This window comes from Salarias fasciatus, chromosome 10 (genome assembly GCF_902148845.1).
Source record: "Salarias fasciatus chromosome 10, fSalaFa1.1, whole genome shotgun sequence".
Classification (NCBI taxonomy): Eukaryota; Metazoa; Chordata; class Actinopteri; order Blenniiformes; family Blenniidae; genus Salarias; species Salarias fasciatus.
In genome coordinates this window covers 10,889,785-10,908,366 of record NC_043754.1, presented here as the reverse complement: position 1 = coordinate 10,908,366, position 18,582 = coordinate 10,889,785, and the positions used below count along the sequence as shown (strand labels likewise).

At 47.0% G+C, this 18,582-nt stretch overlaps 1 protein-coding gene across 6 annotated transcripts in view; it reads left to right on the top strand.

The window, feature by feature from the left end:
* Nucleotides 1-14,298, top strand: part of sptbn2 (spectrin, beta, non-erythrocytic 2) — a 38,090-nt gene extending 23,792 nt beyond the window's left edge. For 2 of the 6 annotated variants that reach the window (XM_030100372.1, XM_030100375.1), the window contains exons 6-39: nucleotides 28-143; nucleotides 484-596; nucleotides 703-890; nucleotides 982-1,099; nucleotides 1,305-1,463; nucleotides 1,567-1,869; nucleotides 3,251-3,404; nucleotides 3,492-3,886; nucleotides 3,974-4,237; nucleotides 4,322-4,533; nucleotides 4,825-4,962; nucleotides 5,078-5,297; nucleotides 5,423-5,959; nucleotides 6,209-6,411; nucleotides 6,493-6,583; nucleotides 6,670-6,816; nucleotides 6,940-7,203; nucleotides 7,299-7,523; nucleotides 7,632-7,721; nucleotides 7,816-8,094; nucleotides 8,176-8,306; nucleotides 8,396-8,600; nucleotides 8,707-9,081; nucleotides 9,171-9,415; nucleotides 9,503-9,641; nucleotides 9,783-9,867; nucleotides 10,280-10,476; nucleotides 10,570-10,697; nucleotides 10,781-10,856; nucleotides 11,380-11,457; nucleotides 12,734-12,912; nucleotides 13,067-13,240; nucleotides 13,319-13,361; nucleotides 13,451-14,298. In XM_030100372.1, the coding sequence (XP_029956232.1) occupies nucleotides 28-143; nucleotides 484-596; nucleotides 703-890; nucleotides 982-1,099; nucleotides 1,305-1,463; nucleotides 1,567-1,869; nucleotides 3,251-3,404; nucleotides 3,492-3,886; nucleotides 3,974-4,237; nucleotides 4,322-4,533; nucleotides 4,825-4,962; nucleotides 5,078-5,297; nucleotides 5,423-5,959; nucleotides 6,209-6,411; nucleotides 6,493-6,583; nucleotides 6,670-6,816; nucleotides 6,940-7,203; nucleotides 7,299-7,523; nucleotides 7,632-7,721; nucleotides 7,816-8,094; nucleotides 8,176-8,306; nucleotides 8,396-8,600; nucleotides 8,707-9,081; nucleotides 9,171-9,415; nucleotides 9,503-9,641; nucleotides 9,783-9,867; nucleotides 10,280-10,476; nucleotides 10,570-10,697; nucleotides 10,781-10,856; nucleotides 11,380-11,457; nucleotides 12,734-12,912; nucleotides 13,067-13,240; nucleotides 13,319-13,361; nucleotides 13,451-13,663 (6,484 nt within the window). In that variant the 3' untranslated portion in view covers nucleotides 13,664-14,298. The remainder of the gene's footprint in view (nucleotides 1-27; nucleotides 144-483; nucleotides 597-702; nucleotides 891-981; nucleotides 1,100-1,304; nucleotides 1,464-1,566; nucleotides 1,870-3,250; nucleotides 3,405-3,491; nucleotides 3,887-3,973; nucleotides 4,238-4,321; nucleotides 4,534-4,824; nucleotides 4,963-5,077; nucleotides 5,298-5,422; nucleotides 5,960-6,208; nucleotides 6,412-6,492; nucleotides 6,584-6,669; nucleotides 6,817-6,939; nucleotides 7,204-7,298; nucleotides 7,524-7,631; nucleotides 7,722-7,815; nucleotides 8,095-8,175; nucleotides 8,307-8,395; nucleotides 8,601-8,706; nucleotides 9,082-9,170; nucleotides 9,416-9,502; nucleotides 9,642-9,782; nucleotides 9,868-10,279; nucleotides 10,477-10,569; nucleotides 10,698-10,780; nucleotides 10,857-11,379; nucleotides 11,458-12,733; nucleotides 12,913-13,066; nucleotides 13,241-13,318; nucleotides 13,362-13,450) is intronic. The other 4 variants (XM_030100374.1, XM_030100373.1, XM_030100376.1 and 1 more) reach the window with 4 other exon arrangements.
* Nucleotides 14,299-18,582: the final 4,284 nt, after the last annotated feature.

Below are 18,582 nucleotides of genomic sequence, written 5' to 3'. Positions count from 1 at the left end.
GCCACGGTTGTTTCGCATCCTCTGCAGATCGGACCTGATTGAGTTTGACAATCTGAAGAGGTCCAACGCTCACTACAATCTCCAGAACGCTTTCAATGTGGCCGAAAAGGAACTCGGCCTGACCAAACTGCTGGACCCTGAAGGTGTGTATAAGTGTGTGTGTGTGTGTGTGCGCGCGTGGGTGTGATTCCATCACAGCAAACACGAAGCACCGCTGTGAGTCACACTGATGGCCTGACGCAGTAACACTAAGGCACTAAGCTGTGGCCCAAAACAGATTGGAGAGAGTTAGGCTATAGAGGATTACTACAATTAATTATAGCTTAGGCAGCGCTACATCACATGTTAGCTGCTGTGACGTCAGGCGGAGCGTGTTCAGAAGTGGCGATGCTTTGACTCTCCTCACTCAGCTGGTTTTTCACAAAATTAAAAAAAAATGTTGATTGAGAATATGTGAATTCATCCTGCTTTCCCCCTCCCCAGATGTAAATGTTGATCAGCCTGATGAAAAGTCCATCATCACCTATGTGGCAACATACTACCATTACTTCTCCAAGATGAAAGCTCTGGCAGTAGAGGGAAAGCGAATTGGCAAGGTGTGTGTATATAATTGTGATGAACATTAATACTCCCCTGAATGCATGTACACTGAGTGTTTTTTATTGCCAGTTTCCAAAATGTATGCATTTGTCGTGGCTTTAGGTGCTGGACTATGCTATTGAGGCCGACCAGCTGATTGACAAGTATGAGACCCTGGCTTCAGAGCTGCTCCAGTGGATCGAACAGACCATAGTGACTCTCAACGACCGGCAGCTAGCCAACTCACTGAGCGCTGTGCAAAACCAGCTCCAGGCCTTCAACTCCTACAGGACGGTGGAGAAACCCCCCAAGTCAGTATCGCCAAAGAGAGCTGACTGCAGTGAACAATCACTGTGATCCATCCTCATCCTCTCTCTCTCTCTTTCTCTCTCTCACACACAGATTCACAGAGAAGGGAAACTTGGAGGTTCTCCTCTTTACAATCCAGAGCAAGATGAGAGCAAACAATCAGAAGGTCTACATGCCAAGAGAGGGCAAACTTATCTCGGACATCAATAAGGTAGGGCATGCTGTAATTCTCTTTTGGCCGCAGACCATCTGTTAAGGAGATCGCATGCTTCAAGGTCGTCAGGAAGTGATCATTTCATTTCTTCCTGAAGTTTTGTTGAACTCAAAGAGTATCCATGAGTATGTGAATGTAGTTCACATGTACAATATAAAGCTCCTGATGTTAGATGACACGAGCCTCATTGTGCTTTGTGCAGGCCTGGGAGCGACTGGAAAAGGCGGAGCACGAGCGCGAGCTGGCACTGAGAAACGAGCTGATCCGACAGGAGAAACTGGAGATGCTCGCTGCCCGTTTCGACCGGAAAGCAGCAATGCGTGAAACATGGCTGAGCGAGAACCAGAGGCTTGTGTCTCAGGTAGACTGAAAGAAATCTCACGTACAATGTGGCCCGTGCATTGGAATTTTCAGCATGAACGCTTAAAGTAATATTTATTATTTTGATTTATTTCTGTTAATAGGATAATTTTGGAACTGACTTGGGAGCGGTGGAAGCAGCCACCCGTAAACACGAGGCCATCGAGACGGACATCGGGGCGTACTGGGAGCGCGTCGCTGCTGTGGAGGCCGTCGCCAAAGAGCTGGAAGCGGAGGGATACCACGATGTGCGGCGCATTCTCGCCCGCAGGGATAATGTGCTCCGCCTCTGGGAATACCTAAAAGAGCTGCTTGCTGCACGCAGAGAACGCCTGAACGCGCACCGTGACCTGCAGAGACTGTTCGAGGAGATGCGCTACATCATGGACTGGATGGCGGACGAGAAGGTGAGATCGTTGGCTGCACGAGTTGTAAACACTACTGTTTGAATGTTGTCGAGTCAGGGCCTTCTGTTGGTTCCGTTTTTAATTAAGAAGAGGAGTTCACTAATCCTCACAGTTAAGATGGCAGCTTCAGCGACGGCTCTGAACAGCAGTAATTAGCCTTTTACACTCCTAGCCCGTCTTCTGCTGTCATTCACTGCTTACACTGAGGCGGACTGGGGCAGAGTTCAGCCATTTAAGTATGTTCCTCTCTTACAGTGATGACATTTTCACATTGTGTATTTTATATGTTTTCATTTCTGTGTGACTGAGAACTCCCCGTAATATTAATACTGTCTGATTACCAAGGGCATGGCAGTTGTCGCCATTTGTCTTGCATGAATAGTTGAACAGTCGCACAGTTTTACTCTGTATACATTTCCTTATCGACAATCTTCCTTAATGGGATTTATAGGGGAATAGTTGAAATAATACTGATGCTTCCATTTGATTGAATGGTTTAACAGGATTGATATTTTTCTTTGTTTTCTCAATTTCGATAAGTAATGCTTTTTTAATACATATATTTCTTTAAATCTGAAACAGTTTGAATAAATGCAAGAAGAAAATGCAACAATATTAGTTGCATTTTTAACTAACAGCAGCAAAGCGGTTATTCAGGCATTTCTCTGTTTTTCCCCCCCCATGAGAAATGTTCACCGTCTCCTTGAAGATGATAAATTACTCTTTGACAGCATCTTGTGAAATCAAGATATGTGTGTTTACCTTGCTGGGCCGCCTTAGAATAACTACTTTGAGGGCTTGTCGCCGTCTGTCACTGAATACCCTAAAATAAATGAAAGTCTGTTACTGGGAGTCGTGGCACAGTTGACTTTATGACTCCTGGCCTCTCTGTCTGGACGGTGGAGTTATGGGTTTGTTTGTCTGGGTTGGGTTTGGCTCACTTTTTTCGATACTTTAAAGCGGTAGTGTCCCAGCTGTTTAGTCATCCATTAACAGATAATTCTAGGTTTGTTGCCAGTTTTTGGATGGAGAACAGTGTTTTGTTCTTTCATTAGCATTTGCACTTATGACTCAAATGCCACTTTTTCTGTAATCAGACTCAAGATTTATTTGGCTGATGTGACAGTTCTGCTCCTTCAAGTTCTATTATCATTCATTATTTTAAGTTATTTAGGACCAGTATCAGCAGAATTTCAAGATATACTTTTGTAATCTATTCAGGGACAGTTCCAGCTCATGTCTTATCTGAAGGTCCACAGAGCAGCCGACTCACTTTCCAGACATTCTGGCTTTCCAGTCATTTTGGAGTTTAATAGTTTTTTTTTATAATGACAGTAAAAATAAAGTATTTGACTGAAAGCTGTTTTTTTGTCTGTTTCAGGGTCGTCTGCAGTCTCAGGACAGTGGCAAACATCTGCACGATGTGTTAGACCTCCTGCAGAAGCACAACCTGGTGGAGGCTGACATTTCAGCTCAGGCAGAGAGGATCAAGGCCGTGCAAGGAGCAGCAAAGCGCTTCACTTCTTACGAGCAGTGTAAGTCTTTAAACATGCTTCTGCTCTGGCCACCTTTTGAAATGCAGTATCTGCATCCTGTTTATTCATGACATTTCTGATATCCAGCCTACAAGCCCTGCGAGCCTGGCCTGGTCGGTGAGAAGGTCGAGCAGCTGGGTCAGGCCTACGAAGAGCTTGGTCAGCTCGCCGGCACACGCAGAGATCGCCTGGAAGATTCACGTCGTCTGTGGCAGTTCCTCTGGGATCTGGGAGAGGAGGCGGCCTGGATCAGAGAGCAGGAGCAGATCCTGGCTAGCGGAGACTGCGGCCGCGACCTCACATCTGCCCTCCATCTACTCAGTAAACACGAGGCTTTCAGGGACGAGATGGCCGCCCGCTACGGCCCCCTGAGTAACAGCATCGCTGTGGGAGAAGCTTTGGTGAAAGAAGGGCACTTTGGAGCCCCGCAGGTCACTGAGAGGATTCAAGATATCGGTGCGCAGTGGGCTCATCTGGAAGAGGTGAGTGTGCGTCCTGATTATTTGTACGATGTTAAACCATTTTGTTCACATATTGCTCATAATTTTCTTTTTGTTTCTGCTCCTCAGACTACTAAACTCAGAGAACAAAGCCTTAAAGAGTCAGTGGCCCTGCATCAGTTTCAGACAGATGCCAATGACATGGAGGCTTGGATTATGGAGACATTCCGACAGGTGTCCAGTCAGGAGGTGGGCCACGACGAATTCTCCACTCAGACCTTAGCTCGCAAACAGAGGGAGATCGAAGAGGAGATCCAGAGCCACCGCCCCGTCATCGACTCCCTGCACGAGCAGGCCCAAGCACTGCCGCAGGCCTACGTACGCTTCCCTCAGGTGTGTTTCAGCTCCAGCTTTACCATTCAGCAGCGGTGACGTGCTGTCTGCAGGACTACATTTATATTTTTTTCCTTCCTGTAGGTTGATGGTCGCCTCCCTGCAATAGAGCAGCGCTATGAAGAGCTGGAGTCTCTGTCAGCAGCTCGCCGCCAGGCTCTGGAGGGCGCCCTGGCCCTCTACCGCATGTTCAGTGAAGCTGGCGCCTGTCAGCTCTGGGTGGAGGAGAAGGAGCAGTGGTTACACGGCATGGAGATTCCTACCAAGCTGGAGGACCTGGAGGTCGTTCAGCAGAGGTCAGTCTGTGGGTTTATGAGGGTAAAAATGCAAGTGCATCAGATTTTATTTGCTGTTTTACCATGCACTGTTTGTCAGAGTTGGATAGATGAGGAACAAACAAGTCTTAATAAATCATTTCTTTAAGTGGGGTGCTGTTTAATTATTATGTTGAAGCTAAAGTGATGAAATGAACTTGGATTGTTCACAATCTTTGTCAAAATGTCATATATTCCAGATGTTTCAGTTGTATTTCAAAATGCCTGATTTGTAGGACTTTTCAGTAAGAAGATATTAATATTTATCTGCAGATTTGAGACACTGGAGCCTGAAATGAACAACCTCGGCTCTCGTGTCGGCGACGTGAACCAGGTCGCCGAGCAGCTGCTCAGCTCTGACAACTGTAATAAAGACCAAATCCACCAGACAAGAGACCAGCTGAACAACAGGTCAGAGATCACCTTTAAATCTAATGAAAAATTCTCTTTTGCACTGGAATATTTTTTGTATTTAAGGAGACCTGAGATATAAATATCTGACCTTGTGTGCTGCACTGTCCTATAGATGGAGTGAGTTTGAAAAGCTGGCCGGTCAAAAGAAACTAGCACTGGATTCGGCTCTGAACATCCAGAACTACCACCTGGAGTGCAACGAGATCCAGACTTGGATGAAAGAAAAGACCAAAGTGATTGAATCCACTCAGGGTCTTGGCAACGACCTGGCTGGAGTCATGGCGCTGCAACGCAAACTCACTGGCATGGAGAGGGACCTCGAAGCTATTCAGGTATGCAGCGGTTTCACATTAGCTTTATGGAAAATATCGATACAGTAATAGCTGCAGGATTATCCTGGTAACGAGGCGTTTTGTCATAATTTCAACATTTTAAAAGAACATATTGGTCTTTTTAGGGCAAACTGGACGACCTGAGAAATGAGGCTGGAAAGCTTGCGAAGGAACATCCAGATCAGGCTGGAGAGACTCAGTCGCGCTTGGCGGAGATCCAAGAAGTGTGGGAGGAGTTGAACGCCACCATGAAACGACGGGAAGAATCCCTGGGCGAAGCCAGCAAGCTCCAGGGCTTCCTGCGGGACCTGGACGACTTCCAGTCGTGGTTATCTCGCACGCAGACGGCCGTGGCCTCCGAGGACATCCCCACCTCCCTGCCCGAGGCGGAGAGTTTGCTCGCCCAGCACGAGAGCATCAAGAATGAGGTGGACAACTACAAGGAGGACTACGAGAAGATGCGGGCAGTCGGCGAGGAGGTCACCCAGGGCCAGACCGATGCCCAGCACATGTTCCTGGCCCAGAGGCTGCAGGCGCTGGACACCGGCTGGCATGAGCTGCGTCGCATGTGGGAGAACCGACACAGCCTCTTGGCCCAAGCCTTTGACTTCCAGACGTTCCTCAGAGACGCGAAGCAGGCGGAAGCTTTCCTCAATAGCCAGGTCAGAAAAATATATTGTGGAAATGTAGTCTGTGTATGAAAACATATTGTATTCGATTTCTCCGAAATTCTGATAACAATGCTTAAAGTAGAGAGAAGAATTTAACATTCTTCCCTGAATTACACATGTAGTTAGATAATGTGAACTGAATAAGACTAACATTGTTAGTTTCTTTAGTTATTTTATCACTTGTTTAGTTTTACATATCTAAATCGCAGAGTGCTTCACATTCCTCCCGTCTGTGTGTAGGAGTACGTGCTGTCCCACACAGAGATGCCCACCAGTCTTCAGGCGGCGGAGGAGGCCATCAAGAAGCACGAAGACTTTCTCACCACCACGGAGGCCAGCGAGGAGAAGATAACCGGTGTGGTGGAGGCCGGAAGGCGCCTCATTAACGACTCCAACGCAAACGCCGATAAGATCCAGGAAAAAGTGGATTCAATCCAGGAGAGGTTAGTCCGGTTTTACACGGGTTTTAGTGAAACCGCTGTGCAGATGGAGCAGACGCTGAGCTCCCGGCTTGTTCTCTTCAGGCACCTCAAAAACAAGAAGGCCGCAAATGAGCTGCTGACCAAACTCAAGGACAACCGGGAACTTCAGCACTTCCTCCAGGACGGACAGGAGGTGGAAGATTTTCCATTAACCACTAATCATCTGTACAATCATGTGAAAAAGCAAACAATCGTGAATGTCGCCCTCTTTTCCTGTAGCTCACATTGTGGATCAATGAGAAGATGCTGACGGCTCAGGACATGTCATATGACGAGGCCAGGAATCTCCACAGCAAGTGGCAGAAGCACCAGGCCTTCATGGCGGAGCTGGCCTCGAACAAAGACTGGCTCGACAAGATTGATAAGGTGCGGCCATTCAATGAGTAAAACTATAATTAAGACATGTGGATAACCCCTCATTCATTTATTTCTCTTAGCACTGGCAGCGGTGGAGAATAAAACCCCTGGCTGTGTTCTGCCTGTTCACAGGAGGGCCAGGCGCTGGTGGCTGAGAAGCCCGAGCTGAAGCCGGTTGTTCAGCAGACCCTGGAGGACCTCCAGCGTCAGTGGGAGGAGCTGGAGGCCACGACTCGCACCAAGGCCCAGTGTCTGTTCGACGCCAACCGGGCGGAGCTCTTCACGCAGAGCTGCTCCGCTCTGGACGTCTGGCTGAAAAACCTGGAGGGCCAGCTCAATAGCGACGACTATGGAAAAGATCTGACCAGCGTGAACATCCTCCTCAAGAAGCACCAGGTACAAAAAGTTAAAAACTGACTCATTAATGACATTCAGATGGTGTGAAAGTGACTGAAAAAGCCTTTTTTCTCTCCTCTGTCATCTTTGTTTAGATGCTGGAGCATCAGATGGAGGTCAGGGAGAAGGAGGTGCAGTCCTTGCAGTCTCAGGCTCTGGCTCTGTCCCAGGAGGACGCCGGGCTGGCCGAGGTGGACGGCCAGCAGAGACGCGTCACCGACAGCTTCGCCAGTCTCCAGGCGCCGCTGGAGCAGAGGAGGAAGCAGCTGCTCGCCTCCAAAGAAGCACATCAGTTCAACAGGGATCTGGAGGATGAAATTGTGAGGAGCTTTTATTTCAGACTCCATGACTGAATTCGAGAACAAGTGTGGCGTATGTCTTGCTTTGTTTTTGGCCTTGAGAGTCACAGTTGCTTTTTTCTCCCTCAGCTCTGGGTGAAAGAGAGGATGCCCGTCGCAACCTCCACAGATCATGGAAAAGATCTTCCCACTGTACAGCTGCTTATTAAGAAGAACCAGGTATATTAAAATCGTCAAATCCAAAGTAGTACGGAGCGTGGAAGTTTCAGCCCTGCCTGAAAGTGACCCGTTGTTCTTGTTTGTTGTGAATCAGACGTTGCAGAAGGAGATCCAGGGCCATCAGCCCCGCATCGACGACATCCACAGGCGAGGCCAGACCCAGAGCCAGGTGGACGGCGAGAGGCAGTCCATTCTCCAGGAGCGCCTCGTGGAGCTGAAGGACCTGTGGGACCAGCTGATCGGCGAAACGGACAAGCGCCACGCCCGTCTGATCGACGCCAACCGTGCCCAGCAGTTCTACGCCGACGCAGCGGAAGCCGAGGCCTGGATGGGGGAGCAAGAGCTCCACATGATGTCGGAAGAGAAAGCCAAGGTGCGTCGACAAACGGTCTAGCATCTCATAGAACTGTTCAGTTGTTTTGATAATAATTTGATGATTTTCTTCGTTTTCCAGGATGAGCAAGGCGCTCTGGTAATGGTGAAAAAGCACCAGAGCCTGGAACAGGCCCTGGAAGACTACGCCCAAACCATCCACCAGCTGGCGAACAGCAGTCGTCTCATGGTCACCAGTGAACACCCGGAGAGGTGAGTTTAGGATTGAACCAGCCAGCTGATGATCGCAGTTTTACATCCATCACCACTGATTTTTCACACCCCCACTTCGAATCGCGCAGTGAAAGAATCACTTTGAGACAAGCCCAAGTGGACAAGCTGTACGCCGGCCTGAAAGACCTGGCCGAGGAGCGTCGCGGGCGGCTGCAGGAGAGGCTGCGGCTGACGCAGCTGAAGCGCGAGGTGGACGACCTGGAACAGTGGATCGCCGAGAGGGAGGTGGTGGCTGGCTCCCACGAACTAGGACAAGACTACGAACATGTCACAGTGAGTCTTGTCTTCTCAGAGACGCGCTTCAGAGACATGGATGCCATGGGAATTTCAGCTGAAATAATTACGCTGCTCCCCGCTGCCCTGGTTTCGTGTTCTACAGATGCTCAGGGACAAGTTCCGGGAATTCGCTCGTGACACCAGCACCATCGGCCAGGAACGCGTGGATGGCGTAAATGGGTTGGCAGATGACCTGATTGAATCGGGACATCCTGAGAACGCCAGCGTGGCCGAGTGGAAGGACGGTTTGAACGAGGCCTGGGCTGACCTGCTAGAGCTGATCGACACGCGCACGCAAATGCTGGCAGCCTCCTACGAGCTGCACCGCTTCCACCAGGACGCCATGGAAGTGCTGGGCCGCGTGAAGGAGAAGAGAGAGGCGCTGCCCGCGGACCTCGGCCGCGATCTCAACACCGTTCAGCATCTACACAGACAGCACAACACTTTCGAGCACGACATCCAGGCCCTCAGCGGACAGGTCGGTTTTAGAGAGATCCCACTCGAGGCGGCGAGCGACGGGTGAGAAAGAAAAACTGAAACTTTCTGTTTTCGCCTTTGAACTCGCAGGTGAACCAGGTGCAGGACGACGCGGCGCGGTTGCAGAAGGCCTACGCCGGTGAGAAAGCCGACGACATTCACAGGAGCGAGCACGCCGTGACTTCGGCCTGGGAGGGCCTGCTGGAGGCCGGTCAGACCCGCAGGCTCCTCCTGCTGGACACCGTGGAGAAGTTCCGCTTCTTCAACATGGTGCGAGACCTCATGCTCTGGATGGACGGAGTCAACCTGCAGATTGATGCTCATGACAGCCCCAGGTGAAGACCAAGCTTTTCAGCAGTTTGTGTCATAATCTCCTACAAATATATTTAAATATAATCTCTCTACTGTTTCTATGCTCTCAGGGACGTGTCTTCTGCAGGGCTGGTCATTGCCAACCATCAAGACATCAAATCAGAGATTGAGACCAGGGCAGACAGCTTCACTGCCTGTATTGAAATGGGAAACACTCTTATCAACAATAACCACTATGCAGCTGATGAGGTACTGTTCAGATGTTTGTCTACATCATCTCTTGCAGTAAAAATGCCTGCATAATCTTTTGAGATAAGCAGGCTTCTGCAGAGTTTTTTGTTTTTTTTTTTGGCTCAGTTCTCTCATGAGTTAATGTTCCCTGATTCATAGATCCGAGAAAAACTGGCTCAACTCCAGGAAAAGAGAGACAAGATCAACAAAAAGTGGCAAGACAAGATGGATCATTTACAAATTGGTATGTATACCGAACAGAGTTCAGAGTCTGTACTTGGGAAAATTCGGTCTAACATTGTCACATTTAAAAAAACAAAAAAAAAAAAAAAGGGCTTATATTGTAGAGAGAGCCGTCGCTTCAGGGTAGAGCTGGGAGATAAAACAAACAAGTCGGTCCGGTTTTGAAAGCCTGTATGGTGACGAGGCACGTCGCACTTAATGTGCTTTGGCAGTAAGACTGTTCAATACGATGTGACGGAAGTACAAATGTGCTGAAAGAAAAGGCGGGAATAACTTCTAAGTTTGAGATTTTTTCATGACAGATTGTTCTGAAAGTGAGTAGTGGAGGGATAGATAGCATCTGCAGCTTCGTCACTGCTGCAGTTTCTTCTTCTTTAATGACTGTTTTTCTCTCCGTCTCTTCATCATCTCAGTGCTGGAGGTGCTGCAGTTTGGCCGGGATGCCTATGTGGCAGAATCGTGGCTGGCGGGGCAAGAACCTCTCGTGAGAGCGGCAGAGCTGGGCTCAAATGTGGATGAAGTAGAAAGCCTAATTAAGCGCCACGAGGCCTTCGAGAAACTCGCGGCGGCGTGGGAAGAGCGCTTTGTTCTACTGGAAAAACTCACAACAGTAAGCAGAGAGATTTAATTTGTTCTCTTGTGAACTTCGACACCGAACGCCACGGCCGGCTCCCGACATTCAGCATGTGCTGTGATTTGCCAGCTGGAGGAGCACGAGATCCAGAGGAGGCGAGAGGAAGAGGAAAGGGCCCGCCGGCCGCCGACGCCACCGCCGGCGGAGGAGGTGGCGGCGTCTGAGACGGAGAGCCAAGCGCACGACTCCGCAGCCAGGTCAGCCAGGGAACAGCGTGGCGCACGTCCGCAAGCTTCGGAAACCTTTTACTGACATGTTCTCTTCCTTATCTTCATCTCAGAACCAGTCTGGACCAAACCACTCTCAATCAGTCAGTGTCGGTGAACGGAGTGCACAGCGACAATGACACATCTCAGGTAACGCCTGCTTCTGTACTGAAAATGTTTTTAGAGGTCTGTAAGTTGAGGTAATGAAGTTTTTCCTTTCATAATGTCGTCTTTTTTATTTATATAGTTTATATTAACTACAGAATTCAGAAAATGCATATTTATGTGCAAAGGGAGCTGCTCAGGATGTAATGATATTCTCATATTATGATAGAAGATATTATGTTGTTTACTTTTGATGATAACGTTATTCTACAGTGTCTCATAAAGTGTACAAGTCGCTGTGTGTGTGTGTCCCTGTCTTTGTCTGTTGTTTTGTAAAAAGAAAGCCTTCATGTTTCTCATCGGCGACGCTGGAAGTCTACATTGGTTGCTTGTAGAAAGCCCAAAACAACAGTTCAGAAACAAAGTATTTCAAGATAATCAGAATAAATCAAAGAGTCGTATTGGTGTGAATTCATGGTAAATAATTGAAGCATAATCCATGTGTCAATGTTGAAGTCTCTGCCACAGACAAAGACCTCTTAACAGTCTCCCATTGCGTCTTCACCAGCAGTCGTTATCGCTATCGTTATCAGCGGGAAAGAAATCAGAGCCTAAACGTGTGTGTAAGCCAAAGCAGCCGGAGCGAGTGAGTACCAAGCCGTGGTCTGCGTCCGTAGCCTCCCCCACGCCCCCTCCCCTCACAGCCTCCGCTCAGCTCCTGGTCAACCGCAGCGCCTCTTTTCCTCCAATGAGAAGCCATCGCTCCGCTTTATTTACTCATGATCCACACACACTGTCATTCATGAGCACCGTTGCTGTTTGAAGGCATGATGCAGATTCATGAACGTGCCGTGTTCATGGATCAAACCTGCTGACATCTGCTGTTATATATCTGTGCTTGTATTGACCAGGACAGGAGTGATTGTAAATTTGTCACTTTTGGCTGTTTGACACCAATTGATAGTCTGTTTTTGGTATTTCCCCGATATATATATATATATACGTGTGTTCGTTTTATTTGAGTGTGAGCGGCTTCTGATAGAGCTGTGTGAACTAGATCGGGGTTTACTGTGTGAAAATACATGAGCAGAAAAATCTTGTCGGTTGATGTCGTCTGTGAGCGTCATAGTTGTCTGTGGTCTTTGTGTTTCGTCTACAAAGTGTGAGAGAAAATCTGTCCATCCAAAGTAATCGTTTTGTGTGTTTTGTTTTATGTGTGTGTGTGTGTGTGTGTGTGTTAGAGTGGAGTCACAATTTATTTAATTTACCTGCATACTTCAAGAATTCAACAAAATATGTACTTTCCTTGACAAAATACTGCTTTCATACTCCTGGATCGTGATCAGTTTGCAAATAAAGCTTCAAAAATCACAGTGAAGAAATTGGAGCAAGAAACAAAGAAACAATCGCGGTCGTTTCATTTGAGCTGCTGATCAAAAGGTTTGGCACACAGCCTTGAAAACGGAATATCTGGCTTATTTACGCTGTTTTCTTGTTTCTTCTTTTGGTATTTTGAAGCTCTGCTTTAAATCTGATTGTGATCCACTAGTGTGAACAGGAAATACTTCCCACACTTCTCAAATTTAAAGTCCGTCTCGGTGCACAACAGATCTGATACCAGGCAACTTTTTTGGTAACATTACACTTTATATAACACGTGTTTCACATATCTGTATTTACCGTGATGATAGTTCTCGCTGTGACTGTAATCTGTGTGGTGTGGCTGTACTGTGTTATTATGTGGACGTACTGACGCCACGCTGTGCAGTTTTCTCAGGTAATCGGCGCGGTGCCGTCAAAGCAAACGTCATCACGGCTTCCCATGTCTCCCTGTGAATGGCTGCTCAGCTGCTCCCCGCTTTCCCACCGGTCCTCCGTCGGTTTTCCCGTCCTCCCCTCTCACCGCTGTCCGTGTCCCGCAGGGCTCCGAGTCCGAGTCTGTCAACGGACCGGGCAGAGACAGCGGCCTGGCGTCTTCTCGCCTGGAGCCGTCTGCCACGCTGCCGAGCCGGGGCGGCGCCGAGTCCGAGCCGGAGACCATGGAGGGGATGCTCTGTCGGAAGCAGGAGATGGAGTCGCACAGCAAAAAGGCAGCTAGCAGGCGAGTGCCAGTCGGAGACGAGCTCGCCCGGTGCTCTGCGTGCGAAGGAAGCCAGACAGATGACAGATTCAGAGGATTTAAGGATGAGCCACAACAAAGAGAGACAGAAAACAAGTCGGATCTAAGTTGATTTACTTTCTTTTTGCTCCCACAGGTCTTGGCAGAATGTGTACTGTGTCCTCAGAAAAGGAAGTCTGGGTTTCTATAAGGACAGCAAGAGTGCGAGCAACGGCATTCCGTACCACGGCGAGGTGCCCATCAGCCTGGGAGAGGCCGTGTGTGAAATCGCTCATGACTACAAGAAGAGGAAACACGTGTTTAAGCTCAGGTGAGAGGAGACGCAAAAATAGTTTCAGCTGTTCAGTAAAGTTCGCCCCTGACTCGCGGTCTTCCTCCCTGTCTTCAGGCTAGGGGACGGCAAAGAATATCTGTTTCAAGCAAAAGATGAGGTGAGACGTCGAAACAGGATTATGCTTCAGAAATGATTCGACGCAGATTGTGTGATTGAACCATAATAACCGTTCCGGTGTGTCGACAGGCGGAAATGGGCTCCTGGATCCGATCCATCCTGGGCTCCATCCCAGCGGGATCCGGAGACTCTCCCGGAGGGCCCCGGGCCCTCAGCCGTGCCATGACCATGCCCCCCATCTCCCCCAGCGCGGGCGAGGCCGGAGGCGTCACCATGCGCAACAAGGAGGGGAAAGAGAAGGACCGCGAGAAGAGGTTCAGTTTCTTCGGCAAGAAGAAATAGAACTCCCCCCCGAAAAGTTATCAGTGGAAGTTACAATTTCAACAGACTGAGACAGACGAGAGGAAAAGTACAAACCGGTCACACAACACACTGCTCACAGCGCCGGCCCCGAGCTGCGTCACGTGGTGACAGAAAACCTCCGTTTTCTTTCTCTGGTTCTCTCCCCCTCATTGATTTTATGTGATTTTTTTTTTTTTTTCTTTCACGTCGACTCACCATTCAGATCGAGCTGCGGAGTGAGACCTCGCTCATTTCCACACGTCTCTGAACCAGCAGAGTCCTCGCCGGGCGCGGTCAGCAGGGATTCAGGCCCTGTCCGCTTCTTGTCCACCAAATTGAGTCTTTATTTTCTCTTGAGTGAGTCTTGACCACTCTCACGTTCTAATTCCCCGCCCCACACCTCCGCTTTCGTTTCGGGAAGGGTGGCATCAGTCTCTATTTCTGTTCTTGGTATTGATGTTATTAACCTGATGGATATCATTGACTTTACTATTATTACTATTTATCTTTTGCAATTGTTGGTTTGCGAAAAACTAATTAATTTGATGGTAGATGATGATCTTGATTTATGTTGTGGAGAGAAACATTTTTTTTGGTTCCACTAGTGGCAAATGTTGGGCTTGCCCTTGTATGTATTTTTTTCTCTCTCTCTCTCTCTTTTTTTTTTTTTTTTTTTAGGAATGACAGTTCATGAGGTGTTTTGAAAAGACAATAAAGCTCATAAAATTTTAGCCGTGTGCAGTAAGTGATCACAAGTTTCATTGGGAAAATTATATATATATATTTAATAAGTGGTTTTATTTTTTATTTTGACTTTAATTTTGCCTGTATTTGATTATTTCCTCTGAGTGATCTTTTCTGCTTGGTTTTCAACTTTTCTTTCATTCTTTCTCTTTTTTTCTGTACAAAGCAGAGAGGATTAGTTTTCTAGTGTGCGTGTGTGTGTGTGTGTGCGTGCGTGCGTGCGTGCGTGTGTGAGTTGTGGTGCTGTGGATTTTTTGCATGTTTATGTTATTCCTGATCAAACGTGGCCAGATGGATGCTACTTTCCGGCACTCAAACATTAAAAATAACACACACAAACACACGGAATAATACTGGAATGATTCCAATAAAATAGCTTTTCGTTTTTTTCTTATTTTGGTTTTCGGTACATTTAAGCGGACATTACCCATTATTTTATATTTCTGTTTGAGTCTTCTAATCTCTTATTTCCATTCTCTCTCTCTCTCTACTGGTGTGAAGGCAGGGGGGCGTTTTGTAGATAAAAAGGTTTAAGCACATGATTTGGCAGACTGCAGGGACACGGGCAGGACGGACGGACGGACGTGACGAGTGTGAACTGTGAAATCGGATATAGACGACGAAGAACGCGCTTTCCGACCGAAGATACGAGCCCTGAGCCTTACTTGAACCCGACGCTAAAACACACTGAACGTTTTTGTTTTTTTGTTGGTTTTTTTTTGCCATCGACACGTCCTCCATTCGGACAGACTTGGCGCGAAGAGACGGATGTTGTAAACGTGGCCCTGTGGCAATGACCTGATGTATGTGGGGAGAGCGAAACACGCAGGCACACGGCGATAACGGCGACCTTGGAAAGCTCTGCTCGCACGCGGCGAAAATCCCTGGATTCTCTTTGCGCTCTTACATATGTGGCATGACTTCATGTAGGTTTAAACGTGTGTGTGTGTGTGTGTCCAAACAGTTCTCTGGTGTGTCGATGTAGTCTGAAAACATGAGATGTCCCCCATGGTCGCGACTGGAAAGAGACTTATCTCATGTGAATTGGCAGTTAGGACAAATCAAGTTGATCGCAATCTAACGTAGAGAACACGGACAGTTCTAGGCGCGTGTTAGTTTCCTCAAATAAGTGTAAATGTTTGAAATTTAAAAGGGCCTTCATAATATATCGTGAATGTAGAGAGTAGCACAAATTTTTTGCAGAGATAAAATTGAGATTTCTTTTTTTATTTTTTAATTGGTTATTTATGTTGGTCACCTCAAGCCAAAAACAGGTGAACGCAACAGGCTGAGCAAAGCGAAACGAAGAGGCTGCAAGTAATCATTTTTGTACCGCATATTGATATTGAGTCTTTAAAAGCTGGCGATTGCCTGGATGTGCACACGATGATGCCTTGGAGGAGTGATGGCTTCACAGGAATGTCGCACCAAACCGTTGAGAGAGCACGACCGGCCGGCTGCGGGTCTGGGCGGGTTGGCCTTATTTCCCTGTCCCCGATGTGTGTCGTTCCGAGTCAAGAGTTTGGACAAATGTCGGCGTCCCCTTCGGTGTGTGACAGAACTCCCGGTGTCGGTTCGGTTCCGGTCTCTTTACACTGAACTCCGCCCTGACCCCGGGGTGGGGGTCATGAGGTCATTTGCATACATAAGCGAGCCAACGCAGTCGCTGTACGTTGTCGGCGGTTTTTGAACGGAGCGGGTCGTTCTCCCCCTAGCTCAAAGTTCAAAGGTCACACCGTGTATTTTCTTATCAGCCCATTTGAATGTGAACGGTTCAAATTAGTCTGGCCAAATCGGTCATGTGAAGCAAAAACAAAACTCGTACTTGACATACGGTACACAAGCTCTCTCTCTCTCTCTCTCTCTCTCTCTCCCACCCACACACACACACTCACACACTCTCTCCGTACTGTATCATAATGCAGAATGACTCCCAGTGCAGTGGAAATGTCCGGAGCTGGCTGTGACTCGATGTTGCATATGGCATCTTATTTTCAGTAACATTGTGCTAACTGGTGAGCTTTGGCCAGAAACGTGGGAAGTGTGTTTTATTGATGTCAAAGAGATACATTTTTGGTTCCAAGAGTACTTGTGACAGTAGGGTACTTAATGAAGAAGAAACAACTTTTACTTGTTAAGTATTAGATATGAGTGAAAACAGACTGGTGACATTTTTGAGCTTCCTTTTTTTAGAAGAAGGCAGGATCTTTGCTGTCTGGTGGGAGCTTGTATTTTTTCATTCAGTGGTCTGTCTTGCAGCATTTGATAAGCCTGTCCACCGACCTTCATTTCTCATGACTTTTGACGAATGTCTGTTCCTTCCTCTGTAATTCAGAGTTGTTAATACCACTACTATTATTAATTGCTATTATTATCATTATTGCTACTGTTGTTACTATTACTACTACTGTTACTAATGCAACTTATTGCAAAAATTATAACTGCTGTCCATTTTCAGGTACGTGTCTGTAATACCAGACCCTTCCACACGATGTCAGTGTGCTGTGGAGCATTTTCATTACAAATCGAAAATAATGTTTGTTGACTTGTGTATCTACATCTAATATTAGGAATAATAAAACATGGTTTAATCAAGAGCATGGTGTTTGGTTGTTTCATGTCAAAGCCTGCTGTCTACACATTACAAAAAATATTGATATAGTGCATACACACACACACACACACTCTCAAACCTGCATGCAATTTACAGTCGTCGGTTTCATGTCTGGGCTCAAACTGGGGAAGTTCCTGACGAGGTAGCAGCAATGCTAACCACTACACCACTGTGCCGCCTTGAAATGTGTGCATCATATGTGACTTGTCAGTCTGTTAAGCCACAGCAGCAAAATGCAAATTGGATTTAAAAAAAATAGAGGAAGTAAGTGCAGAAAATGAGCATGATTACTACAGCAGACGAGTGTGTGAAACAGTTTATAGATTCACCTCAAGCAGTGGGTTATGTGACAAATTCAAATTGAAACACAAAAAGGACAACATTTTCTTAATGTACAACAAAATAAGGTATTTAGATAAAATAGTTCTCTAATGAAACAGTCTTCCACTCATCCAGGCCAGTGAGGGTGTGGAGATGTTCTGTGCAGATGGAGAGGAAGAGGAAGATCAAGATCTGAACTGAACTGTGTCTTCACGATGTTGTGGTCAGCAGCAGACTGACGCCACCAGAGAGCACCACAGAGTCTCAAGCTGTTCTCTGTGCTTCTTGTCTCGGCTACATTCCAATAATGCATGTTTTACTGTCTGCTCCTGGTTCCAGGCTCTGCATCGTCCATCCTTGTGTTTTAAATCCCAAAGCGGCCTCAGGGTACCTTCAGCCTGGACAACATCAGGTTTAACCCAGTGACTTTTAGCAGCTGTCCCATAACAAATACAGCCATAGTCGAGTCTTGACCTTATCATAATCTAGAATGGGGGTTAGTTTATGAAGTCTATTCTATTAAACTGAAGAAAAAGCAGGGGCTGGACAATCTCAGTAATCATGGTAACAAATAAAGAAATCACAACAACATACTGAAGAAATCATATCGTATTTTGTGATTACTTAATCCACATTGTGATGCCTGGACACTATAAACTTCACTGAAATCACTGTCTGGTGACACAATTTGCTCTGCAGTTTTACCCCACAGATAGAAATGCAAAAACTTTTCAAACTAGTGTGCAACTTTATGAATCTGTAGATCTGTATTTGAATATTTCTGAACTCCAAGAAGTCAGTCAATTTAAATGTTTTCAATTGTAAAACGAGTGGATCGGTGTGTCACCTGTGTTTTCCTCTGTTCTGACTCATCTGTAGTGAAGTTCATTGTCTGTCTTGATGTTTCTGTAGATGTTATAAATAGTAAAAACTGGGAGTTGGTCACTGGGAGGAACACTGGGAGAAATGTTATTGCCTGAACAATATTTAAGAACGGTGTATTAGTCACCCACTGTAGCCCGCGCATTAACTTTGTAATAAAGAAATCTTCGCTGTTACATTATCTAGGATTTCAAAAGAGCTTAAATGTTAAGTTGTATAGTGTATATAAGGTTGCAGTTTAAGGTTGAGAACCACTGCACTATATACTGGATGAGGCTGAACATGCGCTGCCCCGGAGGCTCCAGCAGGGGGCGGTAGCGGTCACATTCCTGCACTCCGCGCCTACAAGTCCCGACAG